This window comes from Lithobates pipiens, unplaced genomic scaffold (assembly GCF_037356315.1).
Source record: "Lithobates pipiens isolate NorthernLeopardFrog02 unplaced genomic scaffold, aLitPip1_a1.2 Scaffold_19, whole genome shotgun sequence".
Classification (NCBI taxonomy): Eukaryota; Metazoa; Chordata; class Amphibia; order Anura; family Ranidae; genus Lithobates; species Lithobates pipiens.
Window position 1 is genome coordinate 123,625,592 of NW_027507764.1, and position 26,324 is coordinate 123,651,915.

The 26,324-nt window shown below is 43.4% G+C and overlaps 1 protein-coding gene across 2 annotated transcripts in view; it reads right to left on the minus strand.

The window, feature by feature from the left end:
• Positions 1 to 25,981, minus strand: part of DLEC1 (DLEC1 cilia and flagella associated protein) — an 87,985-nt gene extending 62,004 nt beyond the window's left edge. Inside the window, exons 1-13 of one of the 2 annotated variants that reach the window (XM_077491230.1) lie at positions 25,900 to 25,981; positions 22,481 to 22,587; positions 19,375 to 19,515; positions 17,674 to 17,830; positions 16,414 to 16,524; positions 13,050 to 13,246; positions 10,421 to 10,641; positions 7,778 to 7,862; positions 6,744 to 6,831; positions 5,389 to 5,562; positions 4,046 to 4,182; positions 1,803 to 1,895; positions 1,028 to 1,118 (exon numbers count right to left, since the gene is read on the minus strand). In XM_077491230.1, the coding sequence (XP_077347356.1) occupies positions 1,028 to 1,118; positions 1,803 to 1,895; positions 4,046 to 4,182; positions 5,389 to 5,562; positions 6,744 to 6,831; positions 7,778 to 7,862; positions 10,421 to 10,641; positions 13,050 to 13,246; positions 16,414 to 16,524; positions 17,674 to 17,830; positions 19,375 to 19,515; positions 22,481 to 22,567 (1,582 nt within the window). In that variant the 5' untranslated portion in view covers positions 22,568 to 22,587; positions 25,900 to 25,981. The remainder of the gene's footprint in view (positions 1 to 1,027; positions 1,119 to 1,802; positions 1,896 to 4,045; positions 4,183 to 5,388; positions 5,563 to 6,743; positions 6,832 to 7,777; positions 7,863 to 10,420; positions 10,642 to 13,049; positions 13,247 to 16,413; positions 16,525 to 17,673; positions 17,831 to 19,374; positions 19,516 to 22,480; positions 22,588 to 25,899) is intronic. The other variant, XM_077491231.1, reaches the window with a different exon arrangement.
• Positions 25,982 to 26,324: the final 343 nt, after the last annotated feature.

Sequence of the window (26,324 nt, forward strand, 5' to 3'; positions counted from 1 at the left end):
GCGGGCCCTGGGGAATGCTTAGTGGTCTGGCCCAGGGGGGCCCAGGTCTAAAGCTGTGTAAGGGGCCCCAAAATTTCTGATGTTTGCCCAGGGTCCAATCAGTATTAAAGATAGCCCTGAGTGGCAGGGAGAGGTTACAGATAAGCTGGGAAAGTATAGGGGCACACCATCTTTCTGGATACCTCCCCATTTGGTCTCAGACTGGCCAGGCTACATTCTGCCTCTCAAGACCAATGCTGTCGGAAAATCTAAGGCCAGCACATTGCTGTTATATGCCGTAAGTATATATGCCTTCCCACTGGGTTTGTTGTTGATTAATGGATTCTGCATTAATACAAGTTCTGTTCTCTGCAACTGGACTCTGTGTGTTTACTGCCGCAGTACCACGCTGCACCTCCCCAGAAGTTGTTCTGGTAACAACTATGAGGGGATTTTGCTATGGAGGGCATTTACAATCACTTCCTGTGGTATCTACATGGCAGAAACTGAAGAGAAAGCTCTCACACTGGACACAGATGGTGAAAAAAACTGACCTGGGTTTTAACCATTCCCTATCCTGTCCAAATGTAAAAAAAAAATTGCAATGGCAGCTTCCATTTTTCCTTGCAAAGCTTTCCTTCAAGCAAGAGGGAATCAGGAAAACATGACATCATACAAGCAAGGAACCTATTCACAGCCCTAATGTTTAAATTATTAACTGCTTTAAGAAAGGAAAAGTGTGCCATGTATGGCTAAATTTAGTCAGGCAGTACGTTGAAATATCTTTCACCATTTTCAAATGAAAAATTGTGCCCCCTGACACAGATGAACATTTTGGTACAAGCACAATGAATCGTATCAACTCTGGGATAAATGAAATATCCATATTTTGTGACCTTTTCTTGCATACCAAAATATGTAAATATTACTACAGATTTTGCCAAAACATGATGCTCATTATTAACGCCTCACATGTTAATCAGATCGGTGCATCATTAGTAAAAATGGGTAGTAGATGGACAACATTACAAATTGCCTCTTAACCCACCTGTGAGTGTAAGGTCATTAACCTGGCAGTTATCACAAACAATGGTAAAAGCCTGGCTGTAGGTCTCCAAGGATGAAGGGAAGAAGACAACCTGTAAAGGACAATAATGAGATGTAGAATGTTTACATATACTTACATATATTCCTAAAACGAATGCAATCAGTCTAATGATTGCCACACACATAATGATATGATCATTCTATTGAACAGTTGATGGGAATAAACAGATTACATTACATACAAATACAACTGTACATAAATCAAGCTATTAAAATGCACCACCAAACCAATAATGAAAAGAATTGATCATTTTTGACTGTGACATGTTGATTGACCATTCTGGAAATGTACTGATCATTGTTCTAACTATTAGAGAGCTGACTGACTTTCCAAACAAATAGCACTGTTTGAGATTGACATTGGAAATTGGCTGATAGCAAAAGTAGTATCCATGTGTGCTGAGTTGTGCAATAATTCAATAGAGTGGGATCTCCATTATCTAAATTAAGCCTAAAGCCCCATACACACTATCAGATTTTGTGCTGATTTTTGTCTTTAGATTTACCAAAACCACAAAGTGCAAGGGCCTGCCTGATTGCATACACATTGCAACTCCTAAGGTTTGACCTCATATTATATGGTTTTGGTAAATCTGAAGGAAAAAAATCAGTGTGTATGGGGCTTTAATCACAATATGTATGGTGCACATCAGCCTGACAGAATCAGATCATAATCAAGTAAGCAGAGCATGTGAAGTGCGGGCTTCTACACTAACCTCAATAACAGTTTCTTGTCCAGGATACAGTTCAAACAGGGCCGGGTGGATTCCGAAGGGTGCCTGTTCAACAAATCCCGCTGTTGCTATACTCTTCAAAAGACATTATAAGTGTTAAATGCTATAGTCAATGCTATATTCAATGACAAATTATTAAATATATTATTAAATATTAATGTTATTTTTGCTTTCTATGATTTAGAACTAAAGGCTTAAACTGAGTGGATAACCTGCCAGACTGTTTCGATTTTCTCTGTTATATTTTCACCAGAACCTAAAAATGCAAAACTTTTCACGTTATCTTTGAAGAGAAGGAGGTTATCTGGAAAACAAATCTTGCTCTTTCTTCTTTCCATAGGCGATAGCTCAGGAGTAGACAACCCGTGGCACTCAAAGCTTCTTCCGCCGGCACTCAACTCCCTCCCCATCAGCAGAGCAGCGCAGGGAAGTGTCAGAGAGACACTAATGCATTCCAATTTCAGAATTCCCCATGCCACACCTGCACTGAGGAGGAGGCGTTGTGCCCCACACATTGTAAAAGATTGGAAACATTGTTTGATTTTAAAACTTTGCTGTAGCTGCGATTGTCAGCTTTTGAGATTGGGTGCAGTTCTGCTGGGGAGGGGGGGATATCCCAGGTGGAGGAGGACTGCCATTGGCCACTGCTAAACCCAATCAGTCCTGCTAGCCCCATCCACCATCTGGAGGAAGATGATTCACTTGTTTGCCACTACCAACCTCAGAAAGAAGGGATTTCACTGTGATTGAGAAAACCACAAATCAGGTGACAGTTTGTGGAATTATAGTTCAGCTTCTGGGAACTCTCTGTTAAATATTATTCCTGAACCTTTGTGCAACCTACTACTGAACCCCTGCACTCTGTGTCCCTTTAAGCCACAGCCAGTATTCAGCACAATGAAAATCACACCCAACTCTTGCTGCGGCGCAGAGCTCCGCACTTTTTCTCAGCTATGAGGGCCCAACTTATGATCCTGCACACAGGCCCACTGCTTTTAGAAAATACCCCTGACCTGAGCTCATCATTGCGCATCCCTTCCAGATGCATGTATGTGACATCACAGACATCACATACATCATATAGATCCCATACATCCCATACAAGCACGTGGGCTGGATACGAGAGGTGGACCAGTAGGATGAGTGTTCCAGGGCAAGTAGATGTGTCTCATCTCTGCTTCCTTTCACCACTCTGCATGTCACACATATCATAGATGAGAAGAGGGTACAGCGATGGAGCAGATGAGGAGGAGAGTACAGCGGTGGGGAAAATTAGCAGAAATGGTTGGTGGTGGGACAGATGAGCATAAGGGTACGGCAGTGGGGCAGATGTGAAGGGGGTAAAGTGGTGGGGCAGGTGAGAAGGGGCTTCAGCAGTGGGACAGAAGAGCAGGGGTACAGTGATGGAACAGATAAGCAGGGGGGTTCAGTGTTGGGCCAGATGAGAACGGGGTCACAGGGAGGGACAGATGACCGGGGGGGGGAGTTCAGTGGTGGGACAGAAAAGTAGGGGGGGTACAGCAGTGGGGCAGATATGAAAGAACGTGTATTGGTGGGACAGGTGACCAGGGGGTACAGAGGTGGGGCAGAAAAGCAGGGGATACAGAGGTGAGACCGATGTGCAGGGAGGTACATTGGTGGGGCAGATGAGAGAGCTGGTTACAGTGGTGGGGCAGATGAGCAGATGGGTTCAGTGTTAGGACAGATGAGAAGGTGTTTCAGTAGTGAGACAGACGAGCATGGGGATACAGTGGTGGAGCAGATGTGCAGGGAGGTACAGTGGTGGGGCAGATGAGAAAAGGGGTACATTGATGGGGCAGATGAGCAGCAGGGTTACAGCGGTGGGACAGAAGAGCAAGGGGGGTAAAGTGGTGGGGCAGATGTGCAGGAGGTCCAGTAGTGGGAGGGATGAGAAGGTGTTCAGCCATGGGACAGAAAAGCAGGGGGGTACAGTATTGGGGCAGATGAGCAGGAGGTTACGGTGGTGGGGCAGATGAGCAAGGAGGGTTCAGTGTTGGGGCAGATGAGAAGAAGGTTACAGTGGTAGGACAGATGAGGGGGGGGGGGTCAGTGTTAGGGCAGATGAGAATTGGCTACCATGCACAGCTTTACCAGATTTTGTATTCTCCAATTTTAGTAAATTAACCCCAGTGAGTAAAATTTGCACACAAGGTGAAGACTATCTGAGAGTGTAACTCTGAAAGAAATAAGGAAAGAGGTCTTACTCTGAAGTTTGCTGGAGGCCAAACACTTTTGGGCATAATGCAGAAGCTTCCACGACTCAGCCCCTCATTCTTGCAGAGACATTCAAAGATTTTTACTCCTCCGACTAGGCATGGACCACAGTCCAGGATACGAGGCACTGTTTAAACAATCAACAGTAACTAGTCAACACTTGAAGTAAAACTCAAGACAAAACATTTTTTGGTGATTTGGACAGAGTGGGGAATAGCTAAAACCTCTGTCAGGTTTTTATTGAAACCTGTGTCCCCAATACAACCTGCGCTTGTGACCACACAAATAACAGGAATCCACTCATCTGGGACACATATGACAGGAGTTCTAACCTACCGCATTATACACAAAACTGCTTTGCATTTCTGTCTGTCTACAGTACACAATCCCACCTACTTCCTGTTCTGATCATTACACAGGGCATGAGTAGAAATACACTGTATGGTGAAAGGTTTCTGGACACCTGACTATTACACCAATATGATCTTCTTGGACTTTCCAAAACCATGGATATTAATATGGAGCTGCCGCCCTTGGAGGCTTTAAGTGGATACAACATTCTGAAAAAGCTTTTTACAAGAACTTGGAGTGTGTCTGGGCACATTTTTACCCATTTAGCCAAAAGGGTATTTGTTGGACAAGAAACCCTGACTGGCAATTAATCCCAAAAGTGTTCAATACAGGCATACCCAACATTTAAGTACACAATAGGATTTATTTACTAAAGCTGGAAAGTGCAAAATCAGGCTCACTTTTGCATAGAAACCAATGAGCTTCTAACCCCAGCTTGTTCAATTAAGCTTTTGTAATACAACCTGGAAGCTCATTGGTTTCTATGCAGAAGTGAGCCTGATTTTGCACATTCCAGCTTTAGTAAATACACCCCATTGTGTACTTAAAAGTGGGGCATGCTTGTAAGGTTGAAGTTAGGGCTCTGTGCATGCCACTGACTTTGTGCACAGGGACCCAGCCTTGCTGGAACAGAAAAAAAAAAACCTTCCCCACACTGTTGCTACAAAGTTGGTAGCACATGATTGTGTATGATGTGCTGCATGCTGTAGAATAGCAGTACATTTCACTGGAAACACCACAATTCAATAATTTGGAGGGTGTCTACATATTTTTGGCTATATATAGTGTATCAATAGCAAAGACAGGAATAAGCACATGAAAAAGCTGAGGAATAAAAGTTACCATTTAAAAAGGAAAAAAATAGAACAATCATCTATGCCCTTAACCAAATAGAATAATCCCAAAGAGGCTATTTCATAATAAAATAGTTTTTATCTAAAAGGTGAGAATTACAGAGTGCACATATAATTATTTTCCTTACATGTAAGTATTGGAGGTGGCCTCATTGCTTCAATAGGGACTAAAACTGGATATGGTGCTTGTGACTCAACCAATATGAAATCCTCAAAGTCAGCCAAAGAATCAGGAACAAAACGCACTGTATACTGACAACTCATACCCGGGGCTACAATTCCACCTTCTCCAGGAAACTTCCCTAGAAGCACAAATATAAAATATAGAACTGCGGACATACAATAAGTAGAATGTTTACTATGTAAAGATTACAGCCACATTTTAACAGAAAAAATACTTTGAATAAGAAATCTGAACTACTACTAATATTTATAACAAATAGTATTGTAGAACATGGCTTTTCTGTATCGGGGGAGATTTTTTTCCCTGTTGGAGGTTAGTTCCCCGTTGGAGGAAATTGGACCACATTTGTTTAGGATTTTTGCCTTCCTCTGGATCTACTTTTCAGATTCTGAGGGTGCAAGGTGTTTTTTTAAATATTTTTTTTAAATGGTATGTCTTTTTTTAACATGACTAAGTAAGGCTGGATTCACACCTATGCATTTTTAGTGCTTTTTGCATTTTGCAGATTTGCACTGCAGTCCATTTAACATGGTTTCCAATGGAAGACATTCTGTAGTGCAAATCTGCAAAATGCAAAAAGCACAAAAAATGCCATAGGTGTGAATCCAGCCTAAACGTTAAACATTTCCCCTAAGGCTGGATTCACATATATGCAGTCTAAGTGCTTTTTGCATTTTGCAGATTTGCACTACAGTCCATTTAACATGGTTTCCTATGGAACACGTTCTGTAGAGCAAATCTGCCAAATGCAAAAAGCACTAAAAATGCCTAGATGTGAATCCAGCCTAAGGCCTTGTTCACACCTATGCAGGTTGCAGTTTGCATATTCCAGGTGCATTTTGCGTTTTTCAATACACATTTTTGATCCATTGAAGTCTATGGAACCAAAAAACAGGAAAAAAAGTCCCTGGCCCTTTCCATAAAATGCAGAGATGTGAACTACATCTATAGGAAACCATGTTAAATGGACTGTAGGTTTTTTCTGCAAAACAGAAAATGCACAAAAAAATGCATAGGTGTGAATCAGGCCTACGTGTTTGTTAAAAGTCGCACTCCAGGCAGATATAATATAAAAAGCAGAGTTGATTGCCTATCAATTTATTTCTGCTCCATCAGTTTACATTTAGTAGACTAGTGTTGTCATCCAAGCTGCGCTATCACTGCAGTGAAGGTTAAGGGCTTGACTGTGCTTGTCTGGCAGGAGTGCCTGAATCAAACAATAGGCTAAAAAGAGAATTACACACACTGTCATAATTGTCAAAAAATTAAGACATGCATTGATTTTGTTGTTTTACTTACCAAGCCCAACAGAGAAATATGGAGTGGAAGGGGGGATGATCCTCACGTGACGACTTGATGCTGTCATGTTCCTTAACTCCACCGTCATCTTTATGTATTTAAACAGAGATAGAATCAGTTGCATGTTGTAGAAGACATTTATTAATGTATTTTTTAATATACTGTGCATGTAAAAAAATCAACCAAATGCAATAATAACGATAACTAAATATACTATACTGTTGCTTTAAAAGTTGTAACATGTCTGCATGGAGTTTGCATGTTCTCCCTGGGCTTGGGTGGGTTTTCAATGGGTACTCCAGTTTCCTCCAAAGACATACATTAATTGGTTCCTGTCTAAATTAACCCTAGTATCTGTATGTATAAATGTGAGTTAAAGTGTCACTAAACCCAGAACCCTGCATTCATTATATCTGGTCTCCCACAGTACACAGAACATGGAAATGCAATTATTTTAGTAAATATAAACTGCTAAATACCTTTTCTCATCAGCAGTATATAGCAGTCTTATGACTTCAATCAGTGTCTGGTTACAGCTTGTAGGAGGGGTTTTCTTTCTACTCTGACTATCTTATGAGGCTGCAGAACCCCGACCCTCTGTCTGGACAGTGCTGATTGGCCCTGTGCTGATCACATGCACCCTCCCAAAAAAAAAAAAAAAAAGACTCTCTAGCAACGCACACCAAACTGAGTATGTGCAGAATGACTCCAAAGGCTCTGTCTTATCAGGAGATGGATTGGGGGACAGTGGAAGAAGGAGAGTATCAGACAATGCGGAGGATTAACTCCTTAGGTGCCAGATTGAGTATAACAAGCATGCTTTACTGCATATACAGAATGATTTTACTGTTGTGGGTTTAGTAACCATTTAAGGACCTTAGATTGTAAGCTCCTTGAGGGCAGAAACTGATGTGAATGTACAATATACATGTGAAGTGCTGTGTAAATTGTTGGTACTATATAAATACATGTAATAAATGAATAAATAATACAGTTCTCAACTGTTCGAAACCACAATCACACTGCTAAATCACCTCATACATCTGTCCAATCTCATATTCTGGGAAGAAGATAACAGGCGGGTTTGCTAGAAATATCGGTATTGGCTCATTTGGATCACTAGTAAGAAAAAAAAGGGTCTCAATCAGTAAAGATTTAATACAAAAATTCCCCAGCACATTATCCAGTTAGTGATCACAGAAACGATTGAAACAGTTTCAACAATGTTTAAAACAAAGGTTTTTTTTGTATAGTACAAATACATTTAAAGCCACGCGGCCATAATTCGGCATCTTTAAAAGGTGTGGTCCCTACTCTAAATTACGGGTTATTTAGGCTACTTATACACTAGTGTGGGCCATGCGTCCTGCATTTGCTTGGGCATGGCAGCCCATCCATTTTAACAGGCTGTTGTGCCGTGTGAACCCCACAAAAAAGGTGCATGCGCCTTTTTTTAAAATGCGGCTGAAGGGAAACCGCTTGGTCTTTTTGCCCATGCGATTTCCCTTTGGTTCCTGCACTCGCAATTGCACTGCACGCTGAGATGCGTGGGGGTGCCATTCATAATAATACACTAGTGTGGATCATGCATCCCACATTTGCTTGGGCATGGCAGCCCATCCATTTCAATGGGCTGCTGTGCCGCGTGAACCGCACAAAAAAGGTGCATGCACCTTTTTTTTTAAATGCGGCCGCAGGGAAACCGCATGGTTTTATTGACCGTGCGGTTTCCCTGTGGTTCCTGCACCGGCAATTGCACTGCACGCTGAGATGTGTGGGGGTGCCATTCATAATAAATGCCAGCCCCGCACGTCTAGCAAGAGCAGTGCTATTTGGCTGCATGTGTTTGCGGGTGCGGGAATCAATGCGATTCCCGCAACCGAAACGCACACTGAGGGCTAGTGTGAACCTAGCCATATAGGAATAAATAACCTAAGTGCAGGCTTACCGTGGAGGTAGCCCCACCCTCCCTACCACCAGACACCAAAAGCCTGGATTCACTTAGGGAAGCTGAAGGCTTTCAGTATGCATCTGCACCAAAATACAAAATGGCAACCCCCTAGATCATTTATATTATTAAGATACTGAAATTACATTAAAAGGTGTTTTAAATATTATTTCCCTTAAAGCGGTATAAAACCAATCATTAGATGTGATGGCTGCATTTTCTTTTTGTTAAGCTTTTTCCTTCTGTTTTCACCTGGTGATCTGACCAGTAACATACTTTATTTGAGTGCATACACTCTGGATGAAGGAGCAACACCTTTGGACAGCAGCATACTCAGTCTTGGGGAAGGGGAGTGTTAGATGCACTAGCAGATTTAGATACACTGACAAATTTAAGTCAAACTCCAGCTAGTGTTTGCATCAGCAATATAAATACCCCAAATCCTTCACATGAACAAAGTTTTTAACAGAATGACACTGATTGTAAGCCTTATGCACATGAGACACTATAAATATGCCCAGCATAAACTTCCATGCATTTTCTCATTCCTGAAGAGCTGCAGGTGGCGCTTACAGCCTGACATACAAGTGAATTTCTGTTTGTGGTCGTACTCTTGTAAATGACTTTTTGGCATAGTTGTTTACCCATGCATATGCCTGTAATGTATTTCCAGAGTACAGATGCTCACTTAAATGACAAGCTGTATGCAGCACCTGTGGCTCCCTGGACACACGGGAACCCGCATGGAATTTTACACAGGGCATATTTTCAGCTCCTCGCCTTTCAAATGCATTAGACTTCATAGGCTTAATTCCTTTTGTCACCAAACATTTTACATTGTTCACACTGGGCCATTCAGCTGCAGTGCATCTGGCTCGTGGCTTTAGTGTACAGCGTTAAGGCTGCTTTCACACTGGGGCGGTATTCAGGCGTTACATCGCTAAAAATAGCGCCTGTGTAACGCCTGAAAAAAACCGGCCCCTGTAACTCCAGTGTGAAAGCCGGAGGGCTTTCACACTGGAGCGATGCGCTGGCAGGACGGTGAAAAAAGTCCTGCTATCCGCATCTTTGCAGCGGTGAAGGAGCGGTGTATTCACCGCTCCTAAACCGCTCCTACCCATTGAAATCAATGGGACACCGCGGCAATACCGCCGGCAAAGCGCCGCTGCAGGGGCGCTTTGCGGGCGGGTTTAACCCCTTTTCGGCCGCTAGCGGGGGTTAAAACCACCCCGCTAGCGCCCGCACACCGCCGCTAAAACGACGGTAAAGCGCCGCTAAAAATAGCGGCACTTTACCGCCGACGCCGCTCCCGCTGCAGTGTGAAAGCAGCCTAAGCCCTGCTGCAGGCAGGCTGCGTCTGGAGGGGGCTGAACGCTGTACTGGGTAGTACCGGTGTTTAAGGCCCTCTCCATTCAGGCATGAGGTTCTGGAATGCATGTTATAGTTGGACTGCTAAGGCAATATTCAAAAAGTGGTAAATGTGCCTTACCTCCTTTCACCCTGCTGCACTAAACACTGGTTATTATGTGCCCTATGTAATTATGGTTCTGGCTCCAGACAGCCACCAAGAGGGTACAGGTGTAATATAATATTCTACAGAAGCAGCAGAATAAACATAATGGCATTACATTTCTAGCTGATGATCAAGTACCCTATTTCTAAGAGCATACCAAGGCCTCACTTCCTTCCTCTGAACCTGCTTTTTATTACACCTGAAATAATATCTTACTGGTCTTCGATCACTCTTTTCCTTCCAGATATCAATGCTTCTCTTTTCTTTGGAGGTAGAATGAGAGACCGTCCTCCATGCAGGCTGTTTGGTGGTAAAAAGCGTGGGTTTTTTAAGAAATTGTGACGCTTCTCTAGTTGTGCCAACTGAGCACGCTCAGCCTCTCTGTCCTCAGCATTCATCTCTGTCTTCTGTAATCTCTTTTTTGATAGTGCAGATTTCTAAAAGAATTCAACATAAGCTACATCAGCCACTAGAGCTGCACAATTCTGGCCAAAATGAGAATCTTTCACATTATACAAAAAAATTGGGCTAACTTTATGGTTTAGTTTTTTGTTTTTTTTACTAATTCATTAAAGTCAGATTGTTATATAATGTTTGGGGGTTCTAAGTAATTTTCTAGTAAAAAATACTGGTTTTAACTTGTAGGCAACAAATATCAGAAAAAGGTTTAGTCTTTAATTGGTTAAACTTCCCTTATTTACATACGGAAGTGCATTCCTTTGATCTAAGGACTAAGTGTTACAATGTTTTTCTTTAACTTCATTTAAGTAATGCTGTCATAAACTTGGCAGGCTGTTTGTTTTTTTGTTTTTTGACAGCTGTCAGCTGTAAGCAGAGAACTCTGCACTGAATCAGGAAAATGTTTTGTTAAGACCGTGAGGGGGGTAGAAGTGCAATCTGATTCTTTAACGATTAATTGTGCAGCTCTACCAGCCACTAATATATATTTATATAAATACACACACGGTGTACTTATGCCCTGTACACACGATAGGATTTTCCAACAACAAAACCGTGGATTTTTTTCCGAAGGATGTTGGCTCAAACTTGTCTTGCATACACACGGTCACACAAATGTTGTTGGAAAATCAGAACGTCAAGAACACGGTGATGTACAACACGCACGACGAGCCGAGAAAAATGAAGTTCAATAGCCAGTGCGGCTCGTCTGCCACATAGTAACACAATTTTTCCCTAGTGAGGGAAAAAAGTATTTGATCCCCTGCTGATTTTTTACATTTGCCCACTGACAAAGAAATGATCAGTCTATCATTTTAATGATAGATTTATTTTAACAGTGAGAGACAGAATAACAGCAAAAATATGATTTGCATTTTAATGAGTGAAATAAGTGTTTGATCCCCTATCAATCAGCAAAATTTTTGGTTTCTAAGTGTCTTATATACAAGGAACGAGCTTTAAAGCGGAGCTCCACCCTAAAGTGGACCTTCCGCTCATTGGATTCCTCCCCCCTCCGGCGCCACAATTGGCACCTTTCAGGGGGGAGGGGGGTGCAGGTACCTGTACAGTACAGGTATCTGCACCCACTTCCGGGATGGCTCTCTGCGGAAAGGGGTGTAGATTACGGCCCTTTCCGAAAGTCCCCCGCTGCCTGCTGGGAAACACAAAGATCCCAGAGGCAGCGGGTCCATCCTTATTGCGCAGCGCGACTCGCGCATGCGCAGTAGGGAACCGGGAAATTAAGCCGAAAGGCTCCACTTCCTGATTCCCATACCCAAGATGGCGGCGGCAGCACCCAAGAGACGATCGAGAGATCGGCTTCGGGTGACGACCACGTGGGCATGCTGGGCGGGTAAGTGTCACTATTTTAAAAGTCAGCAGCTGCAGTATTTGTAGCTGCTGGCTTTTAAAAAAAAAAAAAAACGCGGAGTCCCGGCGGACTCCCTCTTTAAGAGAGTGCTCCGAATCTCACCTTGTTACCTGTATAAAAGACACCTGTCCACAGACGCAATCAATCAGATTCCAATCTCTTCACCATGGCCAAGACCAAAGAGCTGTCCCAGGATGTCAGGAACAGGATTGTAGACCTATACAAGGCTGGAATGGACTACAAGACCTCAAGGCATCTGGGACCATAGTCATCAAGAAAACAATTGGTAACACACTAAGCCGTAAAGAACTGAAAACCTGCAAACCTGTTGGGAAGGACACCTCCCAGAGATGTGTGTCTTTTTCCCAGTTGTCAGGGAAGTAGGGTAAGTAGACATCCCCGAATGGGTGGTACAGAGAATCCCAGCTGGTGAATAGGAGACACTGAACGGTGTCATACCTCACCAGTGACATCGGTCCCATTGTGGCTACAGGACAGCACTCTCTTCCTCTTGCCTCGCTGAGCTTTGTTACCATTCCATGTTGCCAGGACACAGCACAGACACTTCCCTATCCTGGGCTGTTCTCAACTCGTGCTCCTCTCCATTCAGGAAATGGCTCACAGCTTCCCCCCAGCCAATGGGAACAGGGGGGTGTGGACTGTGGAAGGCAAAGTAGAAGCCCAGTACTGGAGTGTGGATGGGGGGCCCTAGGGCAGATCGGAGCTGGTATAATAATATGACAGTGAGGCTGCAGGGGCCCCCTGGAGCTAGGGGTGGGGTTGCGATTGTGACCCCTGCAACCCCTCATGCTACACCCATGGTGTCACATATATACAATATTGTTTCATACACACTTGTTTCTTAGCACTGGGTTTACTCAATATTGACTGCAAAAGTGAAAATACACTTTAACTTTATTTTCTATATAAAAATCTCTGTTGAATTCTTTAGTGAGGATCTATTGGTATATCTATATCTTATATCTATATAATAAAAATAAGAGCAATAGTTACCTTACTTGACTTCTTCCGACTTTGTTCTTCAGAATCACAGGTAGATGATAATGTCAAGCTGGAGGAAGAAGTTTCAAGAAGGCCCCTTAATCCTATTTCTGGAGCTGATGGGTCACAGTAACCATCATCTACAGGGCTTTTGGATACATGTTGATGGAAACTGACAGTCTCTTTGTAAAATGAGGGATTGGAAAAGCCTGAAATATGAAAAAAAAATAATAATACTTATCAATAACTCCTACTAAATCCTGTGGAATTTAAAACACAAGTCATCATAGCTATGGGGGAAATTATTAAATGTGCTTGAAGCAAACCTGTCAGAATACAAAAAATCCAAATTGGCCCCTCTACCTTATCCCTCCAAAGCTTATACTTTATCTTTATAGCCAGTCAGATTGCTGCCACTTCTCTCTGATTGTAGCGGCTGGTGACTTTGTAAGAAAGGCATTGATTCAAGCAGTGGAAAATGTATGTAAAGGTACAGTTATAGTCTAAAAAATTGCATATCATTAGATTACACAACAAATGAGTAACTTAGTTGTAGGGTATAAAAAACACTGAAAATGACAATTATACAGCGGGCTAGATACCAGCTATGGGGATGAATCTTAACTACGCACGCTTGTGATTTCCCTCAGACACTAACACTGATTGAAAGCAATGTGAAATAAACACAATCCCTCAGAGATACTATCATCACAATGTACAGTCTTTAGAATTATCCTACCAAAAATGTCATCTCTTTGTACTTGACAAAGTGGAAACATGACCTACAGCTCCAACTAACTAGCTGTCCCTGATTTTGAGAGACTGTCCCTGATTTGGAACAAAGTCCCTCTATCCTCCTCAAGTGTCCCTCATTTTGGCCTGATCTATATAGTTGTATATAAAGTGCAATTTTTATCTTTCAAAAAGGGTTTCCCACTGCTGTACCTTTCATCCATTTTATACATTGCTGCATTTGTAAATTTCAAAAGCCAGTATAGTTAATGAATAGAAGTGGTAAAAAAAAGCACTTGTCGGTTTACAGTAACTAATCTTTTTTTTTGTATAATTCTCCTTTAGGCTGGGTTCACACTGCTGCGGGGGGAGAACCGGATGTGATTCGCACAGCAAATCACATCCGATCTCCGTAGCGCTGCGAGTTCAGCCATACAGATAGTATGGCTGAACTCGCAGCGGTCCCGCAGCAAACTCGCACGGGACCCTTTTTTGGGTCCGCAACGGAATCGGATCGCATGGGGGTTCACACCATGCGATCCGATTCCTGTGCGAGTCGGCAGATCGCACTGCGATATGCCGACGGATCTGGGGGTGTCATTAACATAACATTGACACCCCCAGCCGTCCGCATAGGGCAGTGTGAACTGCCGGCGGGAGGTGTGCGATGCGGGAAAACGCCGCGGATTCGCGGCGTTCCCGCATCGCAGCAATGTGAACCTAGCCTTAGGCTGGGTTCACACTGCTGCGGGGGGAGATCCGGATGTAATTCGCACCGCACTGCAGTGCAAATCACATCCGATCTCCGTAGCGATGCGAGTTCAGCCATACAGATAGTATGGCTGAATTCGCATCGCTCCCGCAGCAAACTCGCACGGGACCCTTTTTTTGGTCCGCAGCAGAATCGGATCGCATGGGTGTTCACACCATGCGATCCGATTCCTGTGCGAGTGTGCAGATCGCACTGCGATATGCGGACGGATCTGGGGGTGTCATTAACATTTCATTGACACTCCCAGCAGTCCGCATAGGGCAGTGTGAACTGCCGGCGGGAGGCATGCGATGCGGATTCGCGGTGTTCCCGCATCGCTATAGTGTGAACCTAGCCTTAAGGAGCATCGTAAGGGGTGTGTCCTATGCCTACATATACTGTCTAATAGGTGTCCCTTGTTTCCATCTCGAAAAGTTGGGAGGTATCATTATACACATAAAACTTTGACATTTACAAAGTACCAAGAATCAGGCTCAAGAATCAAGCAAGATTTTTACCTGCTGGTACTGAAGAAATCCAAGTACCCCAACACATGTTCCCATCAATACTGAACATGCCAGAGATTTGGACAAGACAACAGAGACATTCTACATATGTTATGTTCTTGCAACTTCCTGAAACTATTCTAGAAGGAGGTCATGTGTGTCCCAAAAATGTACGGAGTAGTCAAAACCCCTAGATCTGGCCTTTCTTTGCACCGCACCTCTATACTGAGAAACAAATATTAGATCTGTCCTCCCACACATTTGATCATTGCAGCCAGAAACTCCCTACCTGAGCTATGGAAACCATCCCAGGCCCCCATCTATTACACTATGAATAAAATATACAAGATTACATTTATAGAGGACCTTAAGTCATCCGCTAGGGGAGCACATGAAAATGTAGTCAGGCCCAGTGTTATTGAAATGATTTCACCTCTACTTTAACATAAAGATCTCTTGCACAATGACCTTTTATAATCAGTTTTATGATATACGGTACATTTGATACAGTGCTGAAAACAGATTGTTGGCCCTGGAGAGGTTCTTCTCCCCACTCATTCCTACTTCTGATCCTCCTCTTCCCCGTGATGTCCACGTTTCCACCTTCTTACCCTTCAGATTCTCCCTTTCAGGACATATGCCAAAAATGAATGCACTGGACGACCTTCTTCATTACATCTGGACACTTCCAGAAATAAAGAGGAAAGCAACATTTTTTAAGGTTTTTAAATGTTTTGATTGCCAAATGAATGGAACATGAATAATTGGACACATTGCCCAAATCTGTACTATACGATCTGAGGTTCTATGGAAATACTTTTTCAAATATTTGTCAAGGTGTCCCCAGTTTATGCTCTAAAATTTTTCAAATAAACAATATAGCAACATAGGGGTTGCCCTACTAAATTTTCCAAAATCTTTTTGTTGGCGGAAAGTCCGATCGTGTGTACGGGGCATTATACTAAACTGCGAAGTCAGATGGCTTGCCAGACAGAATAGTCACATGACACTCAAACACAACCAATTACTACTCCTCCTACCCTCAATATTTCCAACGAAAATATATAAGTGCGGAAACTTGAAGACCCCTCGTACAAAAAAAAAGTGAAAGAAGTATCTAAAGTGTGCACAAAAAAGCTTAATGTGCTTATGATGCTTATACCAGGCACTATCTAGTGCCTCCTCTGTACCAAAACTTTGACAGGTTGCAATAAAAAAAAAAAAAAAATCACGCATACCAAAAGTTTCTGGGCAAATGTGTTCACCAAAAAGTAACCACAATAAGTACATTTGTAACAACAATACTGCTCAGGCTTAAAAAGCCTGTAGTAGATACACTTCTTTTGTAACTGTGACATCCTTGCAATACACCTTATGCAGTACATACCTTTAGGAGCCTTGCTATTAGGAAGCACATCAGTGATGTAGTCTTCAGGAGAGATGAGCTTATGTTTTTTGAGCAGATTATTATCAACACACCATCTGAAATATGACTCAACTGTAAAGCAAACAGACGCTTATATGGGTTAGTTCTAGATATGCATTATAAGTATACATATTGTAAAAGGAATGGGGTGTTATAAATGATTTAAGAAACAGTTGATCCAAAAAAAATATGACTGCAGTTCCTTGCATCAGTACCAATGTAGTTGATTTCCTGCGGCCCTAGTGCTAGAACCAGATCCAAGAACAGTGTGTGGCCTGCTCTGCCATTATGGGGACTTTGGGAATCTGAACAATTAACAGAATAATGTCATCAGTGCCAGATTTATAGACCTTGTGGGGCTCTAAGCACTTCATGTTTGGGGGTGCCTCGACATAGAAACTAAATTAGATGACAAATACAAAAGTAAGGGTTCATGTACATGGTATGTTTTAATGCTGGAAACTTGACAGCTAGAAACTGTTTAAAAACATCAGTTTTGCCGCTTTTATGCGCATTTATGAGCGTTTGCATTTAGAAGCAATTTTTAAAGATAACCTCAGGAGATCCCCCAAATACCCACAATGCATGGAAAACAAGTATTATTAACTATTTCAGCCATTCTGTGAGAGAAGAGAGAGCAGTGTGCTTTAACTATGGATCCAATCTCTCTTGCTCTCTCTCTCTCTCGCTCTCTTTCCCTACTCCCTCTCTCTCCTTCTCTCTCCCCCACTCACTCCCTCCCCAACAGCACACGATAGCCAATTGAAAAATTGGTTTGGTGAGGACACTGCTGGATTCCTGGACAGGTAAATGCCCTATTAAAAGTCAGTAGCTACAGACTGCCCCTGCAATCTGTATGTGGGTGCCCATGTATTTTTAATGGCACCCCAAACACAGATCGCAAACAGACTGGTACCGTAGCCAAAGTACCATGCGGTTGGCTGCAGTGCGTTTTCAAAAAGTAGTGCTTGCACTGCTTTTTCCATGGTCCACTGCATTTTGTAGCCCATTCAAATGAATGAGCATTCAAAAAGCAATGCAGGGAAATGTGCTGGAAAAGGCTTTCCGGTGTGAACCAGGCCTTGAGGGTCATACCATGAAGAATTTGGCCCCAGGCATCACCAAATGTGCCTATATATGGTAGCTTAATGTCCCACTTTTGACATGAAAAACTTTGCACAGCTTGATAAATCAGGCCCAGAGTGTCAGCAGTGATCCTACCTGGAGGCAACCCTAGGGTTTGGTATGTATCTTCTGCCTCACTTTTCAGGCAGTGAAGCATTCGTTCTTCCTCTGCTGCAGCCCGTGCTCGTGCCTGGATGATGTGACGCTCTACTATATTACACTCCTCCATTCTGCGATCGTACTCTGCACGAACCTAAGGCATCAGCAACAACACAATAACCATATGGAAATGCTACAGAAGGTCACAGTGTATGTAATGGAACCTGTGCCACTGTACATTTAATTTCAGGAACCAGGTAATTCTTAAAACTGAAAGCATGTTTAAAAAAGTGTCCTCCCAGAGCAGAGTGAGTGTCTATAGACAGGCCACGCTCACAGTTAGGTATAATCATCGACCCACACTTCCTTGCTGCCTCGGCATCAGGAGTCCACCCTGATAAAGCACCAGTGTCAGAGCTTAGCCCGATGGATGGTCTCCCTGCACAGTGTTTAGGCCTGGAGGTTGGCCATTCAGTGCTGTCACATGGGGGAGGTCACATACTTCGCCATACTGAAAAATGCTAAAATAGCAAAGTAACAGTAAGCTGATACTTATGCCGTGTACACACGGCCGGGTTTTTTGACAGCAAAGGTCCAACGGAACGAACCCACCGGACAATTTGAACGTGTGTGGGCATCATCGGACCTTTGCTGTCGAAAAATCAGACGGACTTTAGATTTAGAACATGTTTCAAATTTTTCCGACGGACTCGAGTCCGGTCGAAAAATCCATTAGTCTGTATGCTAGTCCGACGGACGAAAAACCAACGCTATGGCAGCTATTGGCTATGAACTTCCTTATTCTAGTCCGGTCGTACGTCATCACGCTCGAATCTGTCTGACTTTGGTGTGATTGTGTGTGGCCAAGTCTGTTTGTTCGGAAAGTCCATCGGGAAGACTGTCAGACCTAGTCTGCCGGAAAGTCCGGTCGTGTGTACACGGCATTAGTTTAACTCCGCAATCACACTATGGGATCACATGCATTATATCTTTTAATAGCAGCACACTCCAACATACAGATGGTTCACATCAGTACATGCTAGTGTGTTGTGCTGCCATGCCTAGGTGTATTGGGGTGCCATTTGCACTAAAACGTAACCCTGAAATATGACCCTAGACCTTAACCCATAATTCAATCGAACATTCATTAAAACCTATTAGCCTTAACCTCTGAACCTAACTGGCCATCTAATGCCTAACATTAAATCCTATTACCAAGCCGTTCGGTTAGCTTCTGTCGAAGGTGTATGACCAAAAAAGGTCTGCCGATCAGTTCCCGATCAGCGCTCTCAGCCAATGGCTGACAGGGGGAGTGTCCCCCTGTCAGAACACAATAGAACAGCAGAGGAGATTGCTGTACTAATATAGGATTGTTAGTACAGCAGTTCCAATGTGAGCTGTCAGTTTTTTTTTCATTCAGCCTGCTGGGTTGAACGAAAAAAACAACTAGCAGTGTGTACTCGGCTTTATTCTTACTAAGTTAACTGATCCAGTGCTTCAAGACATGCCGCAGTCAAGCCTTGTAAAACCCTTATTCTTTATCTAACAGCAATCCAAAATGCTTGTTGCTGCACCTCTACTCAGCCAAACTGTTGCAAGCAGTGCTCAAAGTAATTTTATTGTGTTATGAATAGCCACCTAAACATCTCCTTTATACACACACACAAAGAGGTCAATGCCCAAAAAAACAGTACCTACCTGCTGCAGCTCCTCCACAAACTTCTTATGATGAGGGTTGTCTCCTCCCTTAGACCGAATCAGATTAGCTCCTGTATCTTTACCAATTATTTCCCCAGTGTACACATTTTTGAAAAGACTTGTCAACAAATGAGAAATATCCTGAAAATGATATAGAGATTTAATTACTAATAAAAACTACAAACATGAATTATAAAAGAAGTATAACACAGATTTTTTTTTCTTGTATGTGTCTCCATTAAGGATTTCCTTTTACTTCCTCTTCTGGTGACACCTGTCTCCCAAGAAATGAGGTCAAATCTCACCAATAGAAACATCGACAGTTAGGCCCCTTTCACACATGCTGATGGTATGTCCGTATTTCATCCATCCGTTTGCGGATGAAATACGGACATCCATTCATCCCTATGGGATAGCGGGTGTCTGCGGATGAGCATCCGCAGACACCCGATTTCGTCCGCCTCCGCAACAGTCCGATTCTGCAGACGGAGGAAAATCCTATTTTTCTATCCGTCTGCAGAGCGGATCGGACGAACACGGACACACGGTCCGTGCTCGTCCGATCCCCATAGAGGAGAGCTGAGAGCTGACAGGGCGGTCCCCGCACAGTGTGCGGAGACCGCCCTGTCCGCAGCCAGCTCAGCGGGGACAACGAAGCGATCCCCGCTGAGCGAGCGGATCTTCACGGGGCGGATCATTACTGATCCGCCCCGTGTGAAAGAGGCCTAATAAAACCTAGTAGAGATTCCAACTCTTCAATACTCATATTTTAAGAGAATAAAGGCACATCTAATTTTTATATTTTGATTTTCTGATGCCAGGAGGAGATACAGAAAGGATGATGTCATTAAAGCAATGTGTCATGCAGCTCGTGGCTTCTATTAGACAGGTGCTTGTACGCATTCTGAATGCAAACCGCCATCTGCACGTGACTCACCCCAAGCTGTTTGCAGGAAGCAGATGCAGATGCAGCGGGTTGCACAGACACAACCATGCTTCAAAGTTTGCTGTTAAGGCATGGCCCTGAACACATACTGCCTTCGTTGGGATTTGTGCAGCCTCTCCTGCATGGCTGTCAAATTTTGGCACATGGCCATGTCTGTGCAGCCATTTGCAGGGCAGGTGCAAGTGTCACAGTTGCTTTTGCTGTAGAGCATACCCCTCAACATTTTGAGATGGGAATGAGGGACACCTACTTGCAAATGTATGTAGGCATAGGACACACCCCCCTGACACGCCCCCTTAAAGGTGAATTAACCAACAAAAAAAAAAAGGTTCATTAAATCTACAAGGACTTTTTTTTTACCACTACTATTTCTTTATATTGGCTATTAAAATTTACAAATGCAGTATTTTAGAATTTGGATGAAAGGTTTACCTCTGGGAAACACTTTTTTGAAAGATAAATAGTGTATTTTATATACAACTATATGGATCAGACCAAAATGAGGGACAAATGAGGAGGAAAGAGGGACAGAGGGACATTGCTCCAAATCAGGGACAGTCCCTCGAAATCAGGGAGAGCTGGGAGCTATGTGTAGAGCACCTTGTCTACCTCAAAGTGCATCTAAAAACCAGTCCTTAGATGTGGTGGCTGCATTTGTTTTCTTTTTCAGCATTTTTTTTTCTTTATCTTCACCTGCTAATCCTGCCAGCAACACATTTCCTGTCCTAGGGTGACAACACTCGTTCAATCATAGGAGGAGCAGCATTGTCACTCTAGAACTGGAAGCGTGTTAGGTCTACAGAAAAACTCCTCCTCTCCATAACAAAGGGGCTGCTTTAATCCGCATAGAGAACTGGGAACTCAGCAGAGCCATAGAGCACAGGATTTATCTGCTCACTGGATTCCTGGCAGGATAAATAGGTATTTTTTTCTCACATTTATCATAAACATACAGTATAACAAAACATTTTCAACTGTAAACTTAACAGACCAAAAGGGATAAAATATGAGAAATTTGTCACTAGGGTTTACATACACTTTAACCTCTTTGGGACCGCCTACCCACATTGTACTGCGGATGGGTGGCTTCTACAGGCACACCAACGTGATCACTGTATCAGTGTCAGTGGCAATTGGTCAGTTCCCACCCATGGTCAGTTAGTGTCAGATTTTCTGCCACACTATCACAGTCCCACTATAAGTTGCTGATCTCCAATATTACTAGTATAAAAAAAAAAAATTTCAGTATCTATACCATAGTTTGTAGACACTATAACTTTCACACAAACCAATCAATTTACACTTTTTATGGGATTTTTTTTTACCCAAGACATGTAGCAGAATACATTTTGGCCTAAATTTATGAAGAAATTGTATTTTTATTTTTTTCATAGGCGAAGCAAAAAAATATTGATTTTTGTTTTTTAATTTTCAGTCTTTTTTCGTATATATATATATACATACACGAGGTGATCAAATACCACCAAAAAAATTATTCAAATTTCTTTGGGTACAGTGTTACATGACCGCGCAATTACCAGTTAAAATAGTGCAGTGCTAAATAGCTAAAAATAGCCTGGCCACGAACGAGGTAAAACACCAAGCACTGTATTCGGGGAAATGTGACCAATATAATACCGTAGTCTACCCCTTTCTCCTTTCCTCTTCTACCCGCTGGCTACAGAATATGACAGACATCCTTCCAGGCCAGTATTTAGGTTATGTTAAGGCTAGGTTCACATCACAGAGGTGCAAGGGCGCACACTTGCATATTTTTGCACGTTTTCCATGTGTACCCGCATGTCAAGTGTAGGGCAGCCCATTCATTTCAATGGGCTGTTCTATGCATGAGAAACGCGGAGCAAAGGTCCCTGACCGTTTTGCAAAATTGCATCGCACCGAACCACATTGTGTAGCAGCACCATGCGGTTTGGCATGCATTTGGCAAAATCATGCATGTTAGCAGATGTGTGGGGGAGCCATTAACAATTAATGGCACTGCCATTTGTCTGCTAAAGGGCAGGGCATTTCTGTGCATGTTGGGAAAGCATGCAATTTTGCGCACGTTCTCGACACGCACAAGGTGTAAACCTAGCTTTAGTTATTCTAGCATATCTTCATAGTTATACAATACCCTACCTTTACAATAGACCAGCTTACCTGTGACTTTTCAGAGGATGGTCTTGGCCTGTACATGGCAGGGTCTGGAGACAGGGTGACATTGGGGAGAAAGTCTTCTCTAGACATTTTATATTTGCGTCCGACACCTGTAAGTTTCACAAAACACAATCAAAGCTGATTAATAGAAATAATGCATACTATAAATCTGTTGTGTGAGGGGTAAAGTTAAGCCGCTAACTATCCCTAAAGAGAAGCCAGTGTGACCCCCCCCCCAATTGACTCTGTGTTGAGATGGGGCGCAGTGCGTATAAAAATACAAACATGCTGCAGTTTTCTGCAATGATTTGCAGCTCACCTGAACTCGCAATCACTCTACTACAGCAAAACCACAGTGCAAAGGAATGAATAAAATAACATTTGTGACATTGCAGTAAAACAATGACAAAATGTAGCAGGATTGGGACTTTTTCTCCAGCCATCCTTCATTTTGTCATTGTCCTACCCCTGCTTTACACCTGTGTGGGTTTACGGCCCCACGTTTGCACGGACATGGCAGCCCATTCATTTGCCTGTGTTTTCCACAAAAAAAAGGTGCTGTCCATCCCGACCCGACTACCCTCCAATCCGATCCACCTAAATGAAAGAGGAAGGATCACCTTCTTTTTTTTTTTTTAGCAGACCAGTTCGGACCCGGAGGTAGGTGGGTGTAAACCAGGGGATGACTGACCATTCAGGCATGCGGGCATTGCCCGAGGGCCCCATGCCACCAAGGGGCCCCATCAGGGTTGCCAGCCTCAATAAAACCAGGGACAGTATGTAAAAATCTGTGTTTTTAAAAAAATCCCAAGATTATAGCTGCCCCGCCTATCCAGTACCTTTTCAGTGTGTGTATGTGTATACTGTGTGTGTATATTGTGTGTCTGTGTGTGTATAATCTATTGCCTGGGGGTCCCATAATCTTCTCCTATTGCCTGGGGGCCCCATAATCTCCTATTGCCCGGGGGCCCCATGAGTTTTCAGTCCGCCCCTGGTGTAAACAGACACAAGTTTACATCCACCTGTCTATAGTGCTGCATGGACCTTCTGATCGGGTCCATCTGAAAAACTGACAGACACTTGATCGGATCACTTGTGTGAAATGGGGCTTAAAGCTGGCCATACATGTTCAATCACTCTTGTACAATTTTCCTTTAGATTCACCAAAAAACATATAATATGAGGTCAAAACTAAACAACTTTCAACTGTATCCAATTAAGCAGGCCCTTTCACTACATTGTTTCAGGTAAATCTAAAGGAAAATTGTACAAGAAAATTGAACATGTATGGCCAGCCTAAAGCCTCGTACAGACAGTACGATTGTTGGCCAACCAAGCATCTAATTTTGGTCAAAAGGGCGTGTTCCAGGATCTTGTCTTGCATACTCACGGTACACAATTGTCATGCCACAAACACGAACGTAGTGACTAAGGATGAGCTCAGGCGTGTTTGCATACTCCACGTGCAGAGCCCGCTAGGAAGTCGGCGCTGGGCCGACTTCCTGGCAGGCTCTGCATGTGGAGTATGCAAACACGCCTGAGCTCATCCTTAGTAGTGACATACTACAAGGAATTTCAGCTCTTGAGCGCCACCCTTTGGGCCCCTTCTGCTAATTTTGTGTTGGATGAACAATGATTCCGAGCATGCGTGTTTATACTTTCCAACCGTTTTCCGCAGAAAATTTAATTTACTAGTGTGTCAGCCAACATTTGTTGGCGGAAAATTGGACAACAATTGTCAAAAGGAGAGTGCTAACGGTAAGATTTTAGGACAACAGTCTGTCAACAGACAATTCCCTGCCAACAATCAAACCGTGTGTACAAGGCTTAAGGCTAGGTTCACAACTGACCGCACTTGAGCGGGTGTGGTTATCACAGCTCTTCTTGCGCTTGCAACCACCCGCAGACAAAACATGCTGCTCCATAGGGACACGTGGGGCTGCCATTCATTCTTAATGGTACCCCCACGTATCTCAACCTGGAGTGCGTTTGCGGGTGCAGGAACCGCAGGGAAATCACACAGCATTTTTTCCTGTGGCTGCAGTTTTAAAAAAGGTGCAAGGACTTTTATTGGGCTGAAAACGCAGGCATGGCAGCCCTTTAAAATGAATGGGCTGCCGTGTCTATGCAAATGTAAACCCGCACAGGTTGAAGCAGGGGTAAAACAATGACAAAATGCAGGAAGGCTGGAGAAAAAGTCCCAATACTGCTACATTCTGTCATTGTTTTAATGCAACATCACAAAGATATTTCATTCCTATGCACACGGCTTTGCTGCAGTACAGTGACTGACATTGACTTCAGGTGAGCTGCAGAACATGTCAGAAAACTGTAGCATGTTTGCATTTTTGCACAATGCACTGCGACCCATCTCAACACAGAATTGTGGCAGCAACAAGGCAATTTGAAAGCAATTGTTTCCGGTGTGCCCTGGCAGGGAACCCACATGTATCTGTGCATAATAAAGCGGACCTTAACCCTAAATTTCCTGTTGTGCTGCTCTGCCTCCTCACCATTTTCTTTGTTACGAATGGACTTTATTTTTATTTAAAAACATTTTTTACAAAGTACTTTGTTCTGCAAAGCATCACTTCCGTGTTTTTCACCTTAGCCTGCAGATCTTCCCGCCCCATGCACATGCACAGTTGTGCTGCAGCGATATGCCCTGAGAGAGCAATGCAGCATATATATGCGCATGTGCTGGTTTCCCCGGCCATCTGCGCATGTGTAGGGTTTCCCCGCACATGCAAAGACGACTGCTACCAGGAACGTCCAATGCCCTTGTTGTCTTTGCGCATTTGAGCACAAAATCCCTTGCACAACACAGATTTGCAGACTAGGTCTCCCGGGACCTGAAGGCTGGGCACAGCCCCTGGGTATATCTGAGCATGCGTCTCAATGGTGGCATCTAAAGGGGTGAAGACACCTTGGGAGGTGGACTGAGGTTTCGCTTTACGGTCTCATGCTCACAAGAGATTTTTCATATGCAAGGTAGACCGCAGGCGTATTTTCACACCTGGTATACACAGCTACTGCATAGTAATCAATGGCTGTACAAGGCTGTACGTGGGTTTAAGTTGCTAATCGTATGAATGTGCGCATGCGTGGAGGAGCGTAGGGCTTTATGCATGCACTATTCTATGCAGGTAGCAGCGTAAACCTGCGTCCAGACAGCCACATACAGCCATCCCTTACTATGGTCAGCTGTATGCCACAGCTGTGTATACCAGGTGCAAAAATACCACCGCAAGTCACATCGGATGCCAAAAAGCGCCCGTGTGCATGAGACTGTACACAAAACACTGCACATGGTGTGATCCAGCTATACAGTGCACAGCACACATCATATACACAGAGAAGAGGGAGGAAAGACCACTCTGCACATGGGAATAAGTTACTGACATTCCAGGGACTCCACTCACCTCACCTCTGAAGATCTCTGTACACAGGAACACATATAACAATAAGAGTAGTCCTCTATCGCGTCCATATGGTTACCATAACAACACGGGGCGGGGTATGAGGATCTGTGCTGCCATTGACAAGCTTAGGACTTATGCCATGAGAAGTCAGCGCCCTCTAGTGGATATTTTGTATATTGCTTGTACAGTAACTTTCTCATCTAGTGCTGCAGAGAGAAAGAAATTGCTAATTGTCCACAAGAGATTTGGATGCACTGGCTGACACCGGGCTGGTTTGCATTAGCAAGTTTCACTCTACGCTGTCTTTTTACAGGTTGAAATTAAAAAATTAAATTAAAATTAAAAAGTTATTTGCAAACGCCCACGTCAAATGGAATTCCAGGCTAAGCCTACTAATCTTAAGCCTCATACGCACGGTACGATTG